At 44.1% G+C, this 22,170-nt stretch overlaps 1 protein-coding gene across 2 annotated transcripts in view; it reads left to right on the forward strand.

Annotated features, from left to right (window-relative positions):
• The window catches only part of sema6a (sema domain, transmembrane domain (TM), and cytoplasmic domain, (semaphorin) 6A), a 105,286-nt gene extending 96,283 nt beyond the window's left edge, over positions 1-9,003 (forward strand). For both annotated transcript variants that reach the window (XM_070833597.1, XM_070833598.1), the window contains one exon: positions 4,652-9,003. In XM_070833597.1, coding sequence (XP_070689698.1) covers positions 4,652-5,814 — 1,163 coding nt within the window. In that variant the 3' untranslated portion in view covers positions 5,815-9,003. The remainder of the gene's footprint in view (positions 1-4,651) is intronic.
• The last annotated feature ends 13,167 nt before the right edge of the window (positions 9,004-22,170 follow it).

The raw sequence follows: 22,170 nt of genomic DNA on the forward strand, positions 1-22,170 counted from the left end.
ATATCTTAACTGGCTCATCAGTATGCGGTGCACTGACTCAGGATTGTCTGATGAATGCTTTAATATTAAATAACACCGTTACTGCAAGTGCCTCTTGAACATAAACATACACAAGACTTAATGGGATTATATCCTAACTGAACATAGCACTTAATGAATTGCTGCCATCATCAAAACAGCAATGTCCTTTTTAAAAGATGACAGCAAGCAAAGCCCTGAAAGCAAAAAAGACATTTCTAAAGTTCTTGCCGCAGTAAAGTGTAAACTAAAGTAGCAAAGGCATTAAACATTTTCAGCTCCTCCCCTTCATCTCTTCTTCTACTCCATTAGCTGACAAGGTCCACTGTTCTGTCTTTCAACAAGTGACACATCAGTGAGTGCAGTTAAGTCTGATTAAGATTTTTATCAACTCGCAGACACCGTCTTTGTGTAACGGCCTGCAGTCAGAGGTTAGCGCCCTCCCTGTAACCTCTCTGTGATGTTTAACTACCTTTGAAGTTGAACAGCAACACAAAGACAGGCTCTGTGGGCTTAAGTCAGTTGGTTCTTCTGAAGAGATTAAAAGAGTGTTAAAGTGTCTATGTGTGTCAGACAGCCAGATACAGAGAGAGAGAGAGAGAGAGAGCATTCACAAGTTCCAGTCACAGCAGATTACAATGTTTCTGATTTACAAGTCAGCGTTGCCGACCCAGGCTGTTTTGACAGCGAGGAATATCTGAGTATCTGAGATATGTATTTAATATCTGAATGTTGAGGCCCGAGGTGGTGTGAAATTCAAATCAATTCAACCGCTGAGAGAAGTGTCGAACTGCAGGATGCCTTGTGAGGCATTCTGCCATTCTCGAGGCAACCAGAAGATTATAAGTTACTGTACAGTCAGAACCCTAACAAGATGAGACTAAAGCAGGAAATCTGTGCGTCTTTGATACGTTTTCAAGGTCACATTGTGAAAGTTTTGAAAAGTTTTGCAGGATCACAAATGGGCCTCAAAAAATGAGTGGCACCACCACCTTGATTCAAAACCCTGAAGTCCTATGATTCGACAGAGACAGCTCCCATGTCCTCCGTGGCTACTTTCATTCTCTTTGATGTTAGGATGAGAAACAATTCCTCACATGAAAGATGGAAGTCTTCAAAGTTTCGTCTTTTTCTTTCTTCTGTATTTTACCCAAGGCCTTGGGCTAAGTACACACACTAAATAGGAAGTGTGTGTGAGTGCAAGTGACGTGAGTGATGGATGGAAGGGGAGAAAACCTGAGAAAAAGAGTGAAAGGATTTTTTTTTTTTTAAAAAGACACAGACAGGAAGGACCACGCAGTGCAGGTTAAATAGGGCTTTAACCTCGCTTCTCTCGCCCGGAATAGAAGACAAAGATCTAGCTTCGCCTCCTTCACCAGAATGGACACCCGTTTGGCTCTGCTTCCCCTCGCCTTTGTTATTCAATGTGAAATCCAAATCCCCAGTCGAAGAAAGTTAACCTTTAGCAGCAATAAATTCACTGTCATTAAAATTCATAACAGTTTTGACTCGCTCTCTCAGCATGTAAGCACTGTAGACAGAGATGGATGAATGTATTTACATTTAACAAGGATTATGGAAAAACTAGAGATTTGCCAAAGTATTTGTTTATGCTCATACTTTCATTTTCTTAGGTAAATGTTTTTTTTTGGGAGATTTTCAGGGCTTCTCTCCTCAGGTGAAGCTGTGTTTCTCTTCCTTTTCTTCTTTGTTCACAGAGGCGCTTAACCTCAAATGGCACCCGTCACCATTGTCGTTTCTGCCAAAGGATGATAACTCACAAAGACCACAAGGTTATAATTAAAGTCTTCCCAGTTTCCACTGAATAGAGCACTTACCATATGGAAGCTGAACAGTGAAAGAAAACACTCTGAAGCAGAAAGAAAGTCAGAAAAGTGATTCATTGTTTCTGCGAAGGAGAAAAGTAGTATGAGAGTCAGAAAAAAAAAAACGATCTAAGTGAGGACAGCAGAAAGTCAACAAAATGAATGATAGCAGGGAGGAAAAGTATCTCTCTCGCTCGCAGATGTTACTGTATGAGATGGGAAGCAGATGTTTCGTCAGACAGGCGGGCCATTTGGTCACAGGAGTCCGCAGAATAACACATGTCAGACCGTAATGCTTCACTGCAGATAACACTCATCACTTCTCACACTATCTACACAGCACGGCACATCCTTGATAAGAGACGATTTTGGCCAGAAAATAAGTTTTTAAACCTTTTGTTTAACACTAAATGAGGTATGGGCAAGCTGTGTGTTGTCAGCACTCTATTTAAGACAAAAGTGAAGTTCTGTTTTTACAATAAATGAGGGATGATCTGTGCAAAAGTAACTGAACTAAGTAACTCCAGGTTGAGCTTTAAAGTCAATGCAAATACTGAGACATTGCTCAGTGCTTTATTTCAGCTGGGAAAACATGTTTAAGTCTTGTTTTTGGACTAATGAAGTATGACTGCAGCTAGTGAGGATTATGGATGTTAGTTTAAGAGTCTGGATTTCGGTTCCACAAGAACAGATTACCATGTTGTCTCTGTGTCTGTGTTATGTCTCGCTAAGGAGACACAGAAAGAAGATATTCTTTGAGTGTGTCCTCGGTGACACAGCTGGGCTGAAAAGCCTAAACACGATTAACCAGCCCCTTCAGGATTTTGCAGAATTATTGCAACTAACGCCTCATTTTGTGGCATCTTCTGTTGGAAAATTACAGAGCAAATTAAAACACATTGTATGATGATCTGCAAGAAAGGTGAAGCAATTTGTGGAAATGGCAAATTTGCAAAAGACAAAATTACAGCAACCTGCCTGTTGACAATTGTTTTATTAATTTTTTTAAAATTTTAATGTTTGCATCCCACACAGTGAGTACAGTGTTTGTGCTCATGTACTGTAACTGTTGTGGATTTAAGTATCTGTAATATAAGTTTAAAGTTAAAGGTAAAGTGCGTTTAATGTCCGGTCCAACTGATTTGTTCATTTGCGTTCTCACAATCAGCTCCTCTGGAAAATGTCTAGATAAGTTTGGGGTTGCAGTGCATGTGGGGCTTTGTCACTTTGCTGTTGAAGAAAATCAACAGACAAGACAGGGTCATTAGGGGGGAAACTAAAAAAAAGCAAGACTTTATGAATTCACGTCAGTAAAAAAGAATCCTTTAAGAGGTTAAGCAAAAAATTATACAGTCATAGCCATATTCAGCCATTCTTCACAGTTTTATGTAAATTCCTGGTAAATGAAAATGTCTTTGATTTGTAAAAGCTGTTATACAAATCACATCACCCACACAGTGCTTATTTTAGAACTAAGATTCACTGTAAACACACTTCCTCTGTATGAGACAGGCTCGCATAATGGATTATGTGAAGTTAAATTCCATTCATACATATGAATGTCAGGTTACCGTCCGTAGTCATGTCATCCAGAGTGACTGAAAGGTTCCATCTTTTTTGCATATTAAAATTTTGCAGATTTTTTATTTGACGTCAGGACACAAACAGCATGCACACAGAAAATCTCAAGTATGTATTTCATGACATATACACATATACGTACTTATTCATATGAATATGCCATGATACATGAGACCATGAGTGCAGTGCAGGTGTATAACTGAGTCTCAATATCAAGACCATCGGTGCACTGTGGGAGTTTTTTACGTGATAGAGCCCACCTGCCTAATCCTCTGTCTGTGGTAACTGATCTGCGTTGGCCAGGGGTCATCTGTGAACGCATTATAAATCTCTCTGTTGTGGACTGGTGTGTTTAACCCAAGGGACAGAGTGCTGCATGAGATGCCGACATTTATCATGTAGACATGCACAGGTTATCATCAGTGTGAGTGTGCGTGTACGTGTGTATGTGAGTTTTGAAGGGGCTGCGTGTGTCCACCCTTGTGTGTATGTGTGTGCAGATTATTGTTGACCCCATTTTATTACACACAACCCGCTGCTCCCTCTTTCCCACAGCTAGGATACTTCATAGCTGCTTTTATTGAATTATCTTTTATTTGGCCGTATCGCGGCGCGTCTTTGCCAGTCTTTGAAAGTGGTGCTTTCATAAGACACTGATGACAGAGCTCATTGGATTTAGTGTCTAATCAGAGGCTTTTTAATGTATTCTCTGTGATTCATGAGATTGGATCCATTTATGAAAATTTATGAAAAGTCTCCCATTTGCATCTATGAGAAGAAAGAGTTTGGGTATTTCAGGCTCCTTTATCTGCGCTCATATCTTTTTTCATTTCAGCAGAGGGGGTTTATCTGGGATTTAAAATGTGAATCATAATCACCCCTCCAAAACACATTTTCAGTCTAAGATTGGATTTTTGAGAAATATTGAATGCTGCTACTTCAAGCAACCATTTACGCCTGTTTTGAATAGGTGGTCCTTATGATGGGATAAATCCATCTTCATTTACATGTTTTTCATGAAATTATTTAAACCTCTAATCTTTTTACCCAGAGAATATCTTTTAATTATTGTAATTCAATATCATTGTCTATTTTTGGGTTTCTCTAATAATAAACATCTTGCCCATTTTTTCTTAGAAACAAGATCCTACAACACAGCAGCAGCAGTATCATATATACTTCTTTTAGTCTGTCAGTCTGAATGTCATCTCCACATCTTTCTGCAGGTGTGATCCGTGAGAGCTACCAGAAGGGTCGTGACCAGTTAGTTCCCATGACCTTGCTGGCCATCGCTGTCATCCTTGCCTTTGCCATGGGCGCCATCTTCTCTGGCATCATTGTCTACTGCGTCTGTGACCACCGGCGGCGAGACATGGACCTGACAGGCCGCAAGGAAAAGGACAGCCACCACCTCCACTCCCGCCGGGGTTCTATGAACAGCGTGACCAAGCTGACGGGGCTTTTTGAGACACAGGCCAAAGACAGTCGCCCCGAGGCAATCCTTACCCCTTTGATGCACAACGGGAGACTGACACCAAATGGGAAGATGCTGATAAAAGCAGACCAGCACCACCTGGACCTTGCTGCTTTGCCAACGCCTGAATCCACCCCCATGCAGCCACGACGTAAGCCAAGCCGGGGCAGCCGGGAGTGGGAGAGGAACCAGAACCTCATCAATGCTTGCACCAAGGACATGCCATCAATAGGCTCCCCTGTTATCTCTACAGACCTGCCCCTGAGGGCCTCACCGGGGCACATCCCCAGCGTTGTAGTCCTGCCTCTGCCACAGCATCAGCACCAACTCCAGCCTCATCTGCAGCAGCACCAGCAGTCCTACCAGCATGAGTATGTGGAGCAGCCCCACCATAGTGACCTCAGCATGGGCCACAGTGTCATGGATGACCAGGGGGCCACCCTGGAGTACAAGACAGTCAAGAGCCCCTGTCACAACCTCAACATGGTAGATCCAGATGGGGTGCTGCCACCACGTGTGCCCCAACGAGAGGCCTCTCTCACGATCCCTCCAGCTGTCCCACAGATGGGCAAACGCCTGGAGGTCCACTCATCAGTCTACGGGCTGCGGAAAGGATCAGCGTCTGCAGCTTCCGGATCCTCCGTCCTCAAGAAGCACAACACCAACTCGTCTAACTCCTCCCATTTGGCGAGACATCACAGCTTCAACCGCGTGGAGACTCCGCCCCCTGCACCTCAGAGGGTGGACTCCATACAAATGACAGCACAGGGCATATCTCTGTCACGGCAACCTGGAATGAGCTCCTACGGTTCACTGCCTCGAACGGGCATCAAATATCTCAAGCCTGATGTCCCCCCAAAACCCTCCGTAGTCTCACTCTCAACAAAAGTCAAGTCCAGTGACTCGTGCACATAGTCAGCTAGTTAGCCAGTCAGTCCAATGTGAACGGACAGTAGTGAGTTTTTTTCTGAAAGAGAGAAAAAACAGGGAATACTGTACAACTTGCATCTCCTTTTAGTGTTCTTTTGTTTGTTTGTTTGTTTTTGGTGTAAAGTACAGTGGAAAATGCAACACAGTTTTTTTAAGAAAACACTTTCTTTTTATATAAATATGTAAATATTATACAAATGGTTGTCGTCATTTGTTGCAGTCATCGAGCTCATGCTCTGGCTGACTCCCAGTTCCTCTGTACACACACATGGTAAACATGTGCTACTGAAACATAAGAAGATGATGCTGTCCTGAATATTTCATCCAACGACGCCCTGTAGCATCCAAGGCGGTGGCTCTCTTGTTTGTGGTGTCTTCGGCCACTGGGACTTGACCTGATACTTCATCATGCTGGTAAAAGCACATAAGAAGACAGCACGGGGGGTTTGGAGAATAATGGTTGTACAGTACCTTGAGGACTGGGAAATCTGTGCGAGCAAGCACTCAGAGAGACTGAGCTTGGACTGAAAGGACAGACAGCTGTCTGAGTTCTGTCAGAAACTGTGAAAAGCCTCTCAGTGTTACAGCAATCAAGTTCTGTCTGGGTTCGACCGAATGCCTGGGCCAGAGGAATCTCCTACTGTACTGGTTACTGAATAACACATGACTGTTAATACTAATAGCTTGTTGTATTTATTTTTATTAAGTGCTTTTGAAAAAAAAGACTGACTTTCTAGGCTCGGAGAGAGAGAGGACAGAGAAGAGATCTTTTAATATTAATTAATCAAGTGTGAGAAAAAAAAAGTATTTAAAGTCATTAAACTGGAGCCCGTAGAACTTTCTTGAAGACTAAAGGTCCACTAGGTCTTACTGTGTGCTCAGTGGGACCCGCAGCTTGAGATATATGTGACCTCTGTGAAGAGGAGGAGATATTTATTTAAACTGTGCCAGACAGGGACTTTTACCTTTATGGACCAGAATTTCCATTGTTTTAGACCAATCATAAAAAAGACTTCCTGGATCTCACCCTTTCACTCCTCCAATGAGCATCTCCCTCAATCAACACTGTGGTTTAGCGTGAGTCAGTTACATTCGTCCTGATTGGTTGCTGGCTTACCGGTGCCATCAAAGTTCACTGTTGCATGTTGCAAATATAAGAGAAGCAGCTGCAGCAACAGTATGGGAATCTGCATACACACATACAGAAAGAAGCTGCAAGTGATGCTGCAACCAGGCGGGGCGATGCATCCATCCTGGACCGCATCTTCTTTTCTGGCAGCGTCACGCAGATGAGCAGGTGAAAAAGAAAACTATAAAAACATCTGTATTGCCTGCTTCTTTTTCCACATGTAAATTTGTGCCTTACACCCTAAAGTAGTGACAATGTTTTCTTTATTAGCTGTTAACTTTGTCTCCTTGTAGTATTTTTTTATTTTTCTTACGTCATGATATTTCCCTGGTTTGATAAAAATGCAATTAAAGAATGTAGGTGTTATTGTTGTAATTCTGGTCCCTAGACATAACACACTTACTGTCCAGAGGGAAAAGAGCAACGAGGATTTCTTTTCTTCTTTCACTCTTTCTCTCTCTCTTACACTCACACACCCACGCACACATGCACACACGCATAGACATATACACACTCATCTTTGTGGTTCATTTCTGATTGTGCCATTAATGCGCTTAAAGCAGCCCTTTATGTTGTGCTGGCAGTGTCGATGAAGACGTTGTGAGTGTTTTTGATTTTATATTTTATACAATTTAAAAGTCCTGGTATTTGTTTTTACTTTTTTTTGCTGTCTGTTGGTTTAGAGTGATGGTTGATTGACTGATTAACTGAGCAATTAACATTTGTTACTTGAGAAGGCCAATGTATGTGTATCTTTCTGGTGCACTGCAATAATAATGCAACTTCAACACTAGCAAATGTACAGTATGAGACGCATAAGCACCCAATGTACTAACACAGTTCTAGGCTTCTTGTGTGCATCGTAACACTCAGTTGTTAGGCAGTCGCATAAACAGGCTGGTTCCTGTGAAGAAAGTTGACATTTTCAAACAACATTAAAAAAATGTACCGTATTTAACCCCCCTTTTGTAAGAGACGAACACGGTTCTAGGAGGTTTAGAGATACACTTTTATTTTGCTTCACTAACTCTCATTATCAAAGCCTTGTAAATGGCTGAGAGTTTGACTAATCTGACCTTTTTTTGCTTTCACTTCCTTTCTACTTGAGGATTTTTATTGATCACCCCCAACACTTAAAATCAACGGAGCACTCCCTTAGTGTTGTATGTGTAGATAGGTAAAAAGTTTTCTTGATATCAAGCAATTTTCTGTTTCTCAATGGAGGAAAGCCAACTATGTCTCAATCCACAGCTAACGTGAGAAGGCCGTGAAGGATCTGTGGCCTGACTATCGTGTGTACATAGACACTTGCAGGGTTAGGTTGCAAATGACAGGGTCATGGGCAACAGAGTAGGTCAAAGCAGGAGCTGGGGGTTGAGATGCCCCTTCAAAAATGTGGTCTGGGGTCAGTTGAGACAGTTATTCCACTGATTACTTAAATCTTCAAAATGGTGCAAATGGCCCAAGATTAGTACGAAGATAGATATCCAGATATCCACTGCGTTGTAGACTGGTCACAGGACATCGTAAGGCCCTGCTTACACCCTCCAGTGTATTGATGAGTGCATGAACCAGCAACTTCCCCAGGCCTGGAATAATGCTGATGTACGACTGAACATTTTTTATCTGGAAATGTTCAGGTGCAGCGGCTCTCGCCTTGGAGAATTGCCATGTCTACACGGAATGTGAACAAGAAAATCTGTCTAGGTCAGAAGGTTAAATGTCCACATCCTGTGTTGACGAGAAAATTTAGCTGTACACTTGATTCTGTAAGTGTTTTGATGTCGGAGAAGGGTTTGAACATTTTAAAGACTGGATTGGGTTTGACTGTGAAGGCTGCTGTGGACAGTGAGGTTCTTTGGTGTGTGCCTTTTTTGTCTTTCACCCTTGTTATAATACACTGCTATTAGATGCAAATCAACTCTCTTCTCAACTTCTCAACCTTTTGAACTTTGTAAGCTTGTAAGATATTGTGACGTCACAAAGTTTTTTGCCCTACTCTCTTCACTTCCTTAACATCTGATTCACAGCTTAATGTATGTTGTAAAGAAAAAAAAACTCTTTAATTTAATGCAAAATGTAATTAAAAAAAAAAAAAGAAAATAAAATTCTTGTCATGAAGACTGTGATATGTCCTTGACTTTTTCACTTGTTTCTCTGCCTGAGGGGCTTGTCTATATACTAGGAACATCTTTGAGTGTTGAATATAGTGTAACACCGTTTGGGGAAAACTGAGACTGAGTTTTGCACAGAATTTGGAGATTCTTTCAATTGAGAACCCGTGTTTAAAGAAAATATTGTACTTTTATGACCTCAAGTGCACTAATCTTTACTTAAAAAACAACCGCCAATCCCCTTGACAGCTGAGAAACTTTTCTTCAGAATAAGATATAAGATAGTACTTCTAATACAAAGCACATCTAAGTCTCTTCTAAGTAATCTTAAGACTAAAAGTCTTAAGTTAAACTGAAGTCGAATAGAAAGTGAAAATAAAACAGTGTTATTAGCAGAGAGAAGAGGTATGTACCTAACTGTACTATTGATCCTGTCGGTTAAATGAAGCGAACGATTTGATGGAGATTGGGAGTAGCTTTCTCTTCAGCACACTGGTACAGAAGGCACTCTAAATCACCTTTTAAACTATAATACAAAATTGTCCACTGAGGTATTAGGAGTTCACAAGTGTAGTGTTGGGTTCGGGGTAATCAATTTAATCCCATACAGGAAATCAATGAACTCTGAAGGCAAGTGCAAGTCAATGGAAGGATTCCAAAATGCAGGTGATCATTTCTTTTCTTTTAGTTCAGTTTAAACATTTATAAGCAACAGTAAGGTGATACTCTGTCAACAACACTTTGTTTCTGGAGATCCCAAAGTTTCTTGCGGAGGGATTATTATAGGTTTAAAGGTTTAAAGGAACAAAGCTAACATTATGAAAGGTTGTGTGTTTATCATTTACCTCATGTAACAAGCCAGGTCAGGTGGCTGCTTAGATAGTAACTAAGGGAATATGTAAACTGAGCAACCCAAAAAAACAGAGAAATACAAAAAGTGATAATACCATGGCAAAGCATCTTTCTATATCTGTCTCACATCAGAGCCTAACACAGATCTTATAAACAAATGTTATCTCCTACAGAGCATCCGCGCTGACTAACACTGACCAAAACAGCTCCTATTTCAAATGAAGGTCTTCAGTTTCATATATTAGCACGTCCTTGGTATCATTTTGTCTGGAAATGTGCCTTTGGCAGGTAGTTTGACAATCCTGCCTTTGGTGAGTTATAAGTTACAATCATGGGTACAAGTCAGACGGTGCATAGAGATCAGATAACCAGGATGTGGTGCAGCTAATGAGGCCTGTCGCTGCCTTCACAATGCTGCATTGTGTTGCCTCCATTCAGGCACTTGTGTGTTGTTGGACAACTCAGAGATCAAGATTCAGATATTCGCCACTAAGTCATTTCCAACATGACAAGAGCACAATGATATCTAGTGTTGACTAGTGTGAGCTGGTATCACAGAGTTAGTCAGACTGAGGCTTGATGACCTCAAAAGTCAGTATTAAGGGGTCAAAACAGGTGAATCCTATGTCTTTGGGTGTAAGAGGACTGCTGGACCCAGACATAAAGACAACATGTTGTTGTCAGGACAGATATCAGGCTATAGCGCTCACACACATGCTAGTAATCCAGAGCATGCAACTTAATCCGTGTCAATACTAATATAATATAAACCACAACCCTAATGTTATTGAATGGATTTATTATTTTAGCCAGTAAATATATGTTATAGTTTTCAACTGTCTGTACATTAGCACCAATGAAATATCATAGTGTTAATGAATAAAGGGTTAACAGTGTTAGTCATATCATTTATAAGTTATGAATTTTTGTTTGGCAAAATAATCATTTCACTTGTTTACCAATACTTTTTAATGCAGGAACGCAATTGTGGTGTGAGATGTGCTTAGAGTGCACAAGTATTACAACATATATAACAGTCATGTTGCAGTCACTATGTCTGATACTTTTATTAGTTTAATATGACATTCATGGCACCGAGGAAATGTAGTTTCTGTTAATATAACTGGGGGTAATTTGAGTGGATTATTAAAGCCCATTAATTAAGTGTTCTTACGTGAGAGGTGTTAATATTTTGTCCACTCCATTTGTATTAATGAGGGCAGACTAAGTATTAGAAACACCTCTCAGGATAAAACTGTACATCATAATGTTCAAGAAAGTTGGAATTATTGCAGGAGTGTTAGTTTTAGTGAGGTGTGCCTTTTAATTTGGCAACTGAGTGTACGTCATTTGTGCAGCATGTCAGTCAGAGATGCAACTAGGAGCGCAAGTGAGAGTGAAATCTGTCAATGAAAAGTTACTTGATGTTAACTGTCCCCTGTATAATAGATATTCCAATATCTTAAAGCATCTAGTAATCCAAAAGTAAGTATTAATGGCTCTTTGTTTAGTGGTTGCTGTAGAAAAACTGTACTGTACAGTGTAGAAACACTGTATGTTGCAAATCTTTTCACTGTGTATCAGTAGCAGTCATGCTGGCTCATGACCCGACATCATGACCTGTTGGTCCAAGAGCTCGATGGCTCTATTCCCTGCCAGCGACAGCGACAGCTACAGAGGGCAGCCTGCCAGATTTTCAGCAATCCCAGCAACAAACCAGCCACCCAGCCAGCTGACTAGCTAACCAGTCAGCCAGCCATTAAACCCTCTAGCCAGCCTTTAAGTAAAGCATGTAATAATTCATGCAGCCGCCTGGCCCCTGCCCCCACAACTCCAACACAACTCTAATCCACCCTGGCCGCGGCCCGACAGTGCTCATTTCGAGTGGCCCGCAATCTGTGGTCACAACAAGATTAGCCATGCGCTAATCCTCGCCGTCCCATCCAGCTATCATTATCTCTGCACTGATACCGTCTGCATCCGCTGCTGCTCTTAATGTCACACATCTTAGGTTTTTTTTTTTTTATGCATTATTCTGCCAAAAAATGGTTGCTGCAGCTACAGGCACAAAAGAAAGAGACACAAAAGCATAAGAAGATAGAGACAGATAAACAAGCTGAAGAGATAATTATCTGCTTTGTCAAAAAAGAAAGAGGCTGCATAAATTCAACTCAAGTCAAAATGCAGGGAGGTAGACACGCACATTATAGCACACAGTAATGTGTCCCCTGTGAATTAATATGACACTATGAGTCATTAATGGACGTCAATAGGCCCCTTAATGGCCATTCTCCATGTTGGTTGGTTTGTCGTTAATGTGTCATTGTAGGAGTACATGTGAGCTTCATGGTGGAGTCTGTGTGTCTGTTTTACAATCGTGTGTGTGTGTGTGTGTGTGTGTGTGTGTGAACAGTAGAATCTGAAATAATGATGTGAAGAAATCTGATTTCATATTTGACCTTAAATTACTTTATTACACAGAAAATAAAATAATCTAAATGTTAGCTGAATAATTAAACATGAAAAATCTATGTAATAAAAAACTGGAGACTCTTTTTGGTGTCTGGTTTTTTAACCCTTTGATGCACAACATATGCACACCCCTTCTAATACACAACATGGGTCCAAAATGACCCACATTCATTTTCTATGTGATTTCATGCTGGGTGAGTGTCTCTTTGCTGTATCTTTTGAAATCAATTTATTTTATGATTGAATATTCCAAGTATTCTTTTAATATCTTGTTTTTGAGTAATACAGGTCATTATTATCAATTTTCCTTTCTTATTTTATGAACAAAAATAGGTTTTTGTATTTTTACATCAAGTTTACGCACATGGGTCAAAAAGGACCCGTTTATCTAAGTATGATTTTAAATCAAATGACTTCATACTATAACAATAATTTGCTTTAAATAATCACTTTAGCAGTGGTTTGGGCCAAGCAATCATGCATTTAACGTTTTAAACATGTTTATTTGTCATTTTGTCACACATACACATACCACTGATGGCTATTGAACTGAACTGTATCTGTAGTGTAACTATCGTGATGTGGTGAATGTGACCAAACACAGGTGTGCCTTAGGCTGGCCACAACAAAAGGCCACTCTGAAATGTGCAGTTTTGCTTTATGGGGGGGGGTCTGGGGGGGTCAGAAAACCAGTCAGTATCTGGTGTGACCACCATTTGCCTTACGCAGTGCAACACATCTCCTTTGCATAGAGTTGATCAGGTTGTTGATTGTGGCCTGTGGAATGTTGGTCCACTTCTCTTCAATGGCTGTGCCAAGTTGCTGGATATTGGCAGGAACTGGAACATGCTGTCATAAACGTGAATCCAGAGCATCCCAAACATGCTCAATGGGTGACATGTCCGGTGAGTATGCGGGCCATGCAAGAACTGGGATGTTTTCAGCCTCCAGGAATTGTGTACAGATCCTTGCAGCATGGGGCCGTGCATTATCGTGCTGCAACATGAGGTGATGGTCGTGGATGAATGGTATAACAATGGGCCTCAGGATCTCGTCACGGTATCTCTGTGCATTCAAAATGCCATCAAGCAAACCGCTCACCCACACGACGCCACACATCTGCCCTGAACAGTGAAAACCGGGATTCATCCATGAGAGCACCTCTCCAACGTGCCAGACGCCATCGAATGTGAGCATTTGCCCACTCAAGTCGGTTACGACGACGAACTGCAGTCAGGTTGAGACCCCAATGAGGACGACCAACATGCATATGAGCTTCCCTGAGACGGTTTCTGATAGTTTGTGCAGAAATTCTTTGGTTATGCAAATCGATTGTTGCAGCAGCTGTCCGGGTGGCTGGTCTCAGACCATCTTGGAGGTGAACATGCTGGATGTAGAGGTCCTGGGCTGGTGTTGTTACACGTGGTCTGCGGTTGTGAGGCCGGTTGGATGTACTGGCAAATTATCTGAAGCGTGTATGGAGACGGCTTATGGTAGAGAAATGAACATTCAATTCACGGGCAACAGCTCTGGTGGACATTCCTGCAGTCAGCATGACAAAACTTGCGACATCTGTGGCATTGTGCTGTGTGATAAAACTGAACATTTCAGAGTGGCTTTTTATTGTGGCCAATCAATCACAATCAAACGTTTTCTTAGGTAAGATTACAATAACTGTAAAACAAGACTTACATGTATCAGATGTACAAAGGGAGCTGTGCTGAGCAGTGACATGTGGCAGGCGAATAGTTGTCCACAGTAAACACGTTACGAATTGCAAACATGTACAAATTTCAAAGGTTCCCACCAAATACCATAGTAAATTCATGTGTGTAAACTTGATGTAGTCATACAAAAGCTATGCTAGTTCATGAAGTAATAAAGTAAAAATAAATATGATGATTTGTGCTAAACAAAAACAAGAATATTTACTGAATCCTTGGGATACTAAATGACAGAATACATTTATTTAAAAGATATAGCATAGAAACACTGAGCCATACATGAATTCACATAGTAAGTGGATATGGGTCATTTTGGACCCATGTTGTGCATTAGAAGGGTAGTGATACAAAAAGTGTTTTTATTAAAAAAGTAAGAAAGGAAAAAATAAAAGAAGGATGTATTATGATCAAAAACAAGTTAATTGAGGAATTCCTGGAATGCTGAATGATGAAATTAATTTATTGCAAAGATATAGCACATAAAAACTCAGTCGGGTCACTTTGGACCCATGTTGTGCATCAAAGGGTTAAAAGTGATCAGTAACTGTTTCCCAGCAGGTCTGGAGGTGGATCAGGCAAAAAAGAGGCAATTTTGCATCCGCTCCCAAAACGGCCATTTCCCAGACCAAATAGGCTACTCTGTAAAGGAGGCCTAGTTGTGTTTGATTGGATAGTTGGGCTGTCAGTCTGAATTCATGGGCCAATGGAGGCGCCCCTTTGGCCCCGCCCTACACCTGTGCAGCAGGTGAATCCAAGCATGCATGCACTCAGACATGAAAGCCCTGGAAGAACACACACTAGCATCCTCAGCAAAGAATTGCACCTTGAACTGGAATCCATGTGCAAATACCAACCGAAGTGGTGAGTGAACCCTGTCATCTCATACACCAACCAAACCCTGCAGATTTATTTCACATTGAACCCAAGTTTAATGTCTTTACCTGTTCACCTAAACAGGTCAGGTTTTTTTGGTGGACCTGGTGGACATGATGGCGAGCTAGAGAAGAACCACTGAACAAACCTCCCTGGTCTGGAGTAAGCTTCAAGCCTGGTGTTTGGTGTAGGCCTCCAGCCTGGTCTGGAGTAAGCTTCAAGCCTGGTGTTTGGTGTAGGCCTCAAGCCTGGTCTGGAGTAGGCCTCAAGCCTGCTTGGGTGCTGGCTCAAACCTGGTGGTATTAGGACTGCTGTAATGGTAGCGTACTGTGCCAACAAACTTCTTTTTCCCCCTTCTTCAATTTTTCCTCTCCTTGAGATTGAGAGGGACTTTAAAGGGACATTATTGTTTTTTTCTCTTGTGTGAGTTTTGTTTTTTGCTGTTGGAACTTATTTATTTTTACTTACTTATTGATTGTGTAATTTAATTCCTTGCAAGGTTTTATGTTTTGTACATTTTCTCGTTCAATTTATTATTTTTGCTGGTTTCCTTGATTTACATCAAGCGCTTTCTGTTTTGATACAGTTGATAAAACCAAAAAAGAATTGGTTTGGTTCATTGGTTTTCCTCCAGCTCCATAACCGTACCTTAATTAGCCCTGTTCTTTAGTTGATGATTTATTTATGATTTAATAGTGTATATATATATATTTACATTTATAAGTAAAATACACAATTTAATTTATAATATTTCATCATATGTGTTACCCATCCATTTCCTTGACCCCGGGGTCAGCGTTTTTGGCCAATCCCCCCTCCTCCACTGTTTTGGCTGCCACTTGTTTTCAGGCCGACTTACCACATTAAAAGTGATCAGTAACTGTTTCCCAACAGGTCTGGAGGTGGATGAGGCAAAAAAGAGGCAGTTTTGCGTCCGCTCCCAAAACGGCCATTTCCTTGACCCCGGGGTCAGCGTTTTTGGCCAATCCCCCCTCCTCCACTGTTTTGGCTGCCACTTGTTTTCAGGCCGACTTACCACATTAAAAGTGATCAGTAACTGTTTCCCAACAGGTCTGGAGGTGGATGAGGCAAAAAAGAGGCAGTTTTGCGTCCGCTCCCAAAACGGCCATTTCCTTGACCCCGGGGTCAGCGTTTTTGGCCAATCCCCCCTCCTCCACTGTTTTGGCTGCCACTTGTTTTCAGGCCGACTTACCACATTAAAAGTGATCAGTAACTGTTTCCCAACAGGTCTGGAGGTGGATGAGGCAAAAAAGAGGCAGTTTTGCGTCCGCTCCCAAAACGGCCATTTCCTTGACCCCGGGGTCAGCGTTTTTGGCCGACTTACCACATTAAAAGTGATCAGTAACTGTTTCCCAACAGGTCTGGAGGTGGATGAGGCAAAAAAGAGGCAGTTTTGCGTCCGCTCCCAAAACGGCCATTTCCTTGACCCCGGGGTCAGCGTTTTTGGCCAATCCCCCCTCCTCCACTGTTTTGGCTGCCACTTGTTTTCAGGCCGACTTACCACATTAAAAGTGATCAGTAACTGTTTCCCAACAGGTCTGGAGGTGGATGAGGCAAAAAAGAGGCAGTTTTGCGTCCGCTCCCAAAACGGCCATTTCCTTGACCCCGGGGTCAGCGTTTTTGGCCAATCCCCCCTCCTCCACTGTTTTGGCTGCCACTTGTTTTCAGGCCGACTTACCACATTAAAAGTGATCAGTAACTGTTTCCCAACAGGTCTGGAGGTGGATGAGGCAAAAAAGAGGCAGTTTTGCGTCCGCTCCCAAAACGGCCATTTCCTTGACCCCGGGGTCAGCGTTTTTGGCCAATCCCCCCTCCTCCACTGTTTTGGCTGCCACTTGTTTTCTGGCCGACTTACCACATTAAAAGTGATCAGTAACTGTTTCCCAACAGGTCTCGAGGTGGATGAGGCAAAAAAGAGGCAGTTTTGCGTCCGCTCCCAAAACGGCCATTTCCTTGACCCCGGGGTCAGCGTTTTTGGCCAATCCCCCCTCCTCCACTGTTTTGGCTGCCACTTGTTTTCAGGCCGACTTACCACATTAAAAGTGATCAGTAACTGTTTCCCAACAGGTCTGGAGGTGGATGAGGCAAAAAAGAGGCAGTTTTGCGTCCGCTCCCAAAACGGCCATTTCCTTGACCCCGGGGTCAGCGTTTTTGGCCAATCCCCCCTCCTCCACTGTTTTGGCTGCCACTTGTTTTCTGGCCGACTTACCACATTAAAAGTGATCAGTAACTGTTTCCCAACAGGTCTGGAGGTGGATGAGGCAAAAAAGAGGCAGTTTTGCGTCCGCTCCCAAAACGGCCATTTCCTTGACCCCGGGGTCAGCGTTTTTGGCCAATCCCCCCTCCTCCACTGTTTTGGCTGCCACTTGTTTTCAGGCCGACTTACCACATTAAAAGTGATCAGTAACTGTTTCCCAACAGGTCTGGAGGTGGATGAGGCAAAAAAGAGGCAGTTTTGCGTCCGCTCCCAAAACGGCCATTTCCTTGACCCCGGGGTCAGCGTTTTTGGCCAATCCCCCCTCCTCCACTGTTTTGGCTGCCACTTGTTTTCAGGCCGACTTACCACATTAAAAGTGATCAGTAACTGTTTCCCAACAGGTCTGGAGGTGGATGAGGCAAAAAAGAGGCAGTTTTGCGTCCGCTCCCAAAACGGCCATTTCCTTGACCCCGGGGTCAGCGTTTTTGGCCAATCCCCCCTCCTCCACTGTTTTGGCTGCCACTTGTTTTCTGGCCGACTTACCACATTAAAAGTGATCAGTAACTGTTTCCCAACAGGTCTCGAGGTGGATGAGGCAAAAAAGAGGCAGTTTTGCGTCCGCTCCCAAAACGGCCATTTCCTTGACCCCGGGGTCAGCGTTTTTGGCCAATCCCCCCTCCTCCACTGTTTTGGCTGCCACTTGTTTTCAGGCCGACTTACCACATTAAAAGTGATCAGTAACTGTTTCCCAACAGGTCTGGAGGTGGATGAGGCAAAAAAGAGGCAGTTTTGCGTCCGCTCCCAAAACGGCCATTTCCTTGACCCCGGGGTCAGCGTTTTTGGCCAATCCCCCCTCCTCCACTGTTTTGGCTGCCACTTGTTTTCTGGCCGACTTACCACATTAAAAGTGATCAGTAACTGTTTCCCAACAGGTCTGGAGGTGGATGAGGCAAAAAAGAGGCAGTTTTGCGTCCGCTCCCAAAACGGCCATTTCCTTGACCCCGGGGTCAGCGTTTTTGGCCAATCCCCCCTCCTCCACTGTTTTGGCTGCCACTTGTTTTCAGGCCGACTTACCACATTAAAAGTGATCAGTAACTGTTTCCCAACAGGTCTGGAGGTGGATGAGGCAAAAAAGAGGCAGTTTTGCGTCCGCTCCCAAAACGGCCATTTCCTTGACCCCGGGGTCAGCGTTTTTGGCCAATCCCCCCTCCTCCACTGTTTTGGCTGCCACTTGTTTTCAGGCCGACTTACCACATTAAAAGTGATCAGTAACTGTTTCCCAACAGGTCTGGAGGTGGATGAGGCAAAAAAGAGGCAGTTTTGCGTCCGCTCCCAAAACGGCCATTTCCTTGACCCCGGGGTCAGCGTTTTTGGCCAATCCCCCCTCCTCCACTGTTTTGGCTGCCACTTGTTTTCTGGCCGACTTACCACATTAAAAGTGATCAGTAACTGTTTCCCAACAGGTCTGGAGGTGGATGAGGCAAAAAAGAGGCAGTTTTGCGTCCGCTCCCAAAACGGCCATTTCCTTGACCCCGGGGTCAGCGTTTTTGGCCAATCCCCCCTCCTCCACTGTTTTGGCTGCCACTTGTTTTCAGGCCGACTTACCACATTAAAAGTGATCAGTAACTGTTTCCCAACAGGTCTGGAGGTGGATGAGGCAAAAAAGAGGCAGTTTTGCGTCCGCTCCCAAAACGGCCATTTCCTTGACCCCGGGGTCAGCGTTTTTGGCCAATCCCCCCTCCTCCACTGTTTTGGCTGCCACTTGTTTTCTGGCCGACTTACCACATTAAAAGTGATCAGTAACTGTTTCCCAACAGGTCTGGAGGTGGATGAGGCAAAAAAGAGGCAGTTTTGCGTCCGCTCCCAAAACGGCCATTTCCTTGACCCCGGGGTCAGCGTTTTTGGCCAATCCCCCCTCCTCCACTGTTTTGGCTGCCACTTGTTTTCAGGCCGACTTACCACATTAAAAGTGATCAGTAACTGTTTCCCAACAGGTCTGGAGGTGGATGAGGCAAAAAAGAGGCAGTTTTGTGTCCGCTCCCAAAACGGCCATTTCCTTGACCCCGGGGTCAGCGTTTTTGGCCAATCCCCCCTCCTCCACTGTTTTGGCTGCCACTTGTTTTCAGGCCGACTTACCACATTAAAAGTGATCAGTAACTGTTTCCCAACAGGTCTGGAGGTGGATGAGGCAAAAAAGAGGCAGTTTTGCGTCCGCTCCCAAAACGGCCATTTCCTTGACCCCGGGGTCAGCGTTTTTGGCCAATCCCCCCTCCTCCACTGTTTTGGCTGCCACTTGTTTTCAGGCCGACTTACCACATTAAAAGTGATCAGTAACTGTTTCCCAACAGGTCTGGAGGTGGATGAGGCAAAAAAGAGGCAGTTTTGCGTCCGCTCCCAAAACGGCCATTTCCTTGACCCCGGGGTCAGCGTTTTTGGCCAATCCCCCCTCCTCCACTGTTTTGGCTGCCACTTGTTTTCAGGCCGACTTACCACATTAAAAGTGATCAGTAACTGTTTCCCAACAGGTCTGGAGGTGGATGAGGCAAAAAAGAGGCAGTTTTGCGTCCGCTCCCAAAACGGCCATTTCCTTGACCCCGGGGTCAGCGTTTTTGGCCAATCCCCCCTCCTCCACTGTTTTGGCTGCCACTTGTTTTCTGGCCGACTTACCACATTAAAAGTGATCAGTAACTGTTTCCCAACAGGTCTGGAGGTGGATGAGGCAAAAAAGAGGCAGTTTTGCGTCCGCTCCCAAAACGGCCATTTCCTTGACCCCGGGGTCAGCGTTTTTGGCCAATCCCCCCTCCTCCACTGTTTTGGCTGCCACTTGTTTTCAGGCCGACTTACCACATTAAAAGTGATCAGTAACTGTTTCCCAACAGGTCTGGAGGTGGATGAGGCAAAAAAGAGGCAGTTTTGCGTCCGCTCCCAAAACGGCCATTTCCTTGACCCCGGGGTCAGCGTTTTTGGCCAATCCCCCCTCCTCCACTGTTTTGGCTGCCACTTGTTTTCTGGCCGACTTACCACATTAAAAGTGATCAGTAACTGTTTCCCAACAGGTCTGGAGGTGGATGAGGCAAAAAAGAGGCAGTTTTGCGTCCGCTCCCAAAACGGCCATTTCCTTGACCCCGGGGTCAGCGTTTTTGGCCAATCCCCCCTCCTCCACTGTTTTGGCTGCCACTTGTTTTCAGGCCGACTTACCACATTAAAAGTGATCAGTAACTGTTTCCCAACAGGTCTGGAGGTGGATGAGGCAAAAAAGAGGCAGTTTTGTGTCCGCTCCCAAAACGGCCATTTCCTTGACCCCGGGGTCAGCGTTTTTGGCCAATCCCCCCTCCTCCACTGTTTTGGCTGCCACTTGTTTTCAGGCCGACTTACCACATTAAAAGTGATCAGTAACTGTTTCCCAACAGGTCTGGAGGTGGATGAGGCAAAAAAGAGGCAGTTTTGCGTCCGCTCCCAAAACGGCCATTTCCTTGACCCCGGGGTCAGCGTTTTTGGCCAATCCCCCCTCCTCCACTGTTTTGGCTGCCACTTGTTTTCAGGCCGACTTACCACATTAAAAGTGATCAGTAACTGTTTCCCAACAGGTCTGGAGGTGGATGAGGCAAAAAAGAGGCAGTTTTGCGTCCGCTCCCAAAACGGCCATTTCCTTGACCCCGGGGTCAGCGTTTTTGGCCAATCCCCCCTCCTCCACTGTTTTGGCTGCCACTTGTTTTCAGGCCGACTTACCACATTAAAAGTGATCAGTAACTGTTTCCCAACAGGTCTGGAGGTGGATGAGGCAAAAAAGAGGCAGTTTTGCGTCCGCTCCCAAAACGGCCATTTCCTTGACCCCGGGGTCAGCGTTTTTGGCCAATCCCCCCTCCTCCACTGTTTTGGCTGCCACTTGTTTTCTGGCCGACTTACCACATTAAAAGTGATCAGTAACTGTTTCCCAACAGGTCTGGAGGTGGATGAGGCAAAAAAGAGGCAGTTTTGCGTCCGCTCCCAAAACGGCCATTTCCTTGACCCCGGGGTCAGCGTTTTTGGCCAATCCCCCCTCCTCCACTGTTTTGGCTGCCACTTGTTTTCAGGCCGACTTACCACATTAAAAGTGATCAGTAACTGTTTCCCAACAGGTCTGGAGGTGGATGAGGCAAAAAAGAGGCAGTTTTGCGTCCGCTCCCAAAACGGCCATTTCCTTGACCCCGGGGTCAGCGTTTTTGGCCGACTTACCACATTAAAAGTGATCAGTAACTGTTTCCCAACAGGTCTGGAGGTGGATGAGGCAAAAAAGAGGCAGTTTTGCGTCCGCTCCCAAAACGGCCATTTCCTTGACCCCGGGGTCAGCGTTTTTGGCCAATCCCCCCTCCTCCACTGTTTTGGCTGCCACTTGTTTTCAGGCCGACTTACCACATTAAAAGTGATCAGTAACTGTTTCCCAACAGGTCTGGAGGTGGATGAGGCAAAAAAGAGGCAGTTTTGCGTCCGCTCCCAAAACGGCCATTTCCTTGACCCCGGGGTCAGCGTTTTTGGCCAATCCCCCCTCCTCCACTGTTTTGGCTGCCACTTGTTTTCAGGCCGACTTACCACATTAAAAGTGATCAGTAACTGTTTCCCAACAGGTCTGGAGGTGGATGAGGCAAAAAAGAGGCAGTTTTGCGTCCGCTCCCAAAACGGCCATTTCCTTGACCCCGGGGTCAGCGTTTTTGGCCAATCCCCCCTCCTCCACTGTTTTGGCTGCCACTTGTTTTCAGGCCGACTTACCACATTAAAAGTGATCAGTAACTGTTTCCCAACAGGTCTGGAGGTGGATGAGGCAAAAAAGAGGCAGTTTTGCGTCCGCTCCCAAAACGGCCATTTCCTTGACCCCGGGGTCAGCGTTTTTGGCCAATCCCCCCTCCTCCACTGTTTTGGCTGCCACTTGTTTTCAGGCCGACTTACCACATTAAAAGTGATCAGTAACTGTTTCCCAACAGG

This window comes from Pempheris klunzingeri, chromosome 7 (genome assembly GCF_042242105.1).
Source record: "Pempheris klunzingeri isolate RE-2024b chromosome 7, fPemKlu1.hap1, whole genome shotgun sequence".
NCBI lineage: Eukaryota > Metazoa > Chordata > Actinopteri > Acropomatiformes > Pempheridae > Pempheris > Pempheris klunzingeri.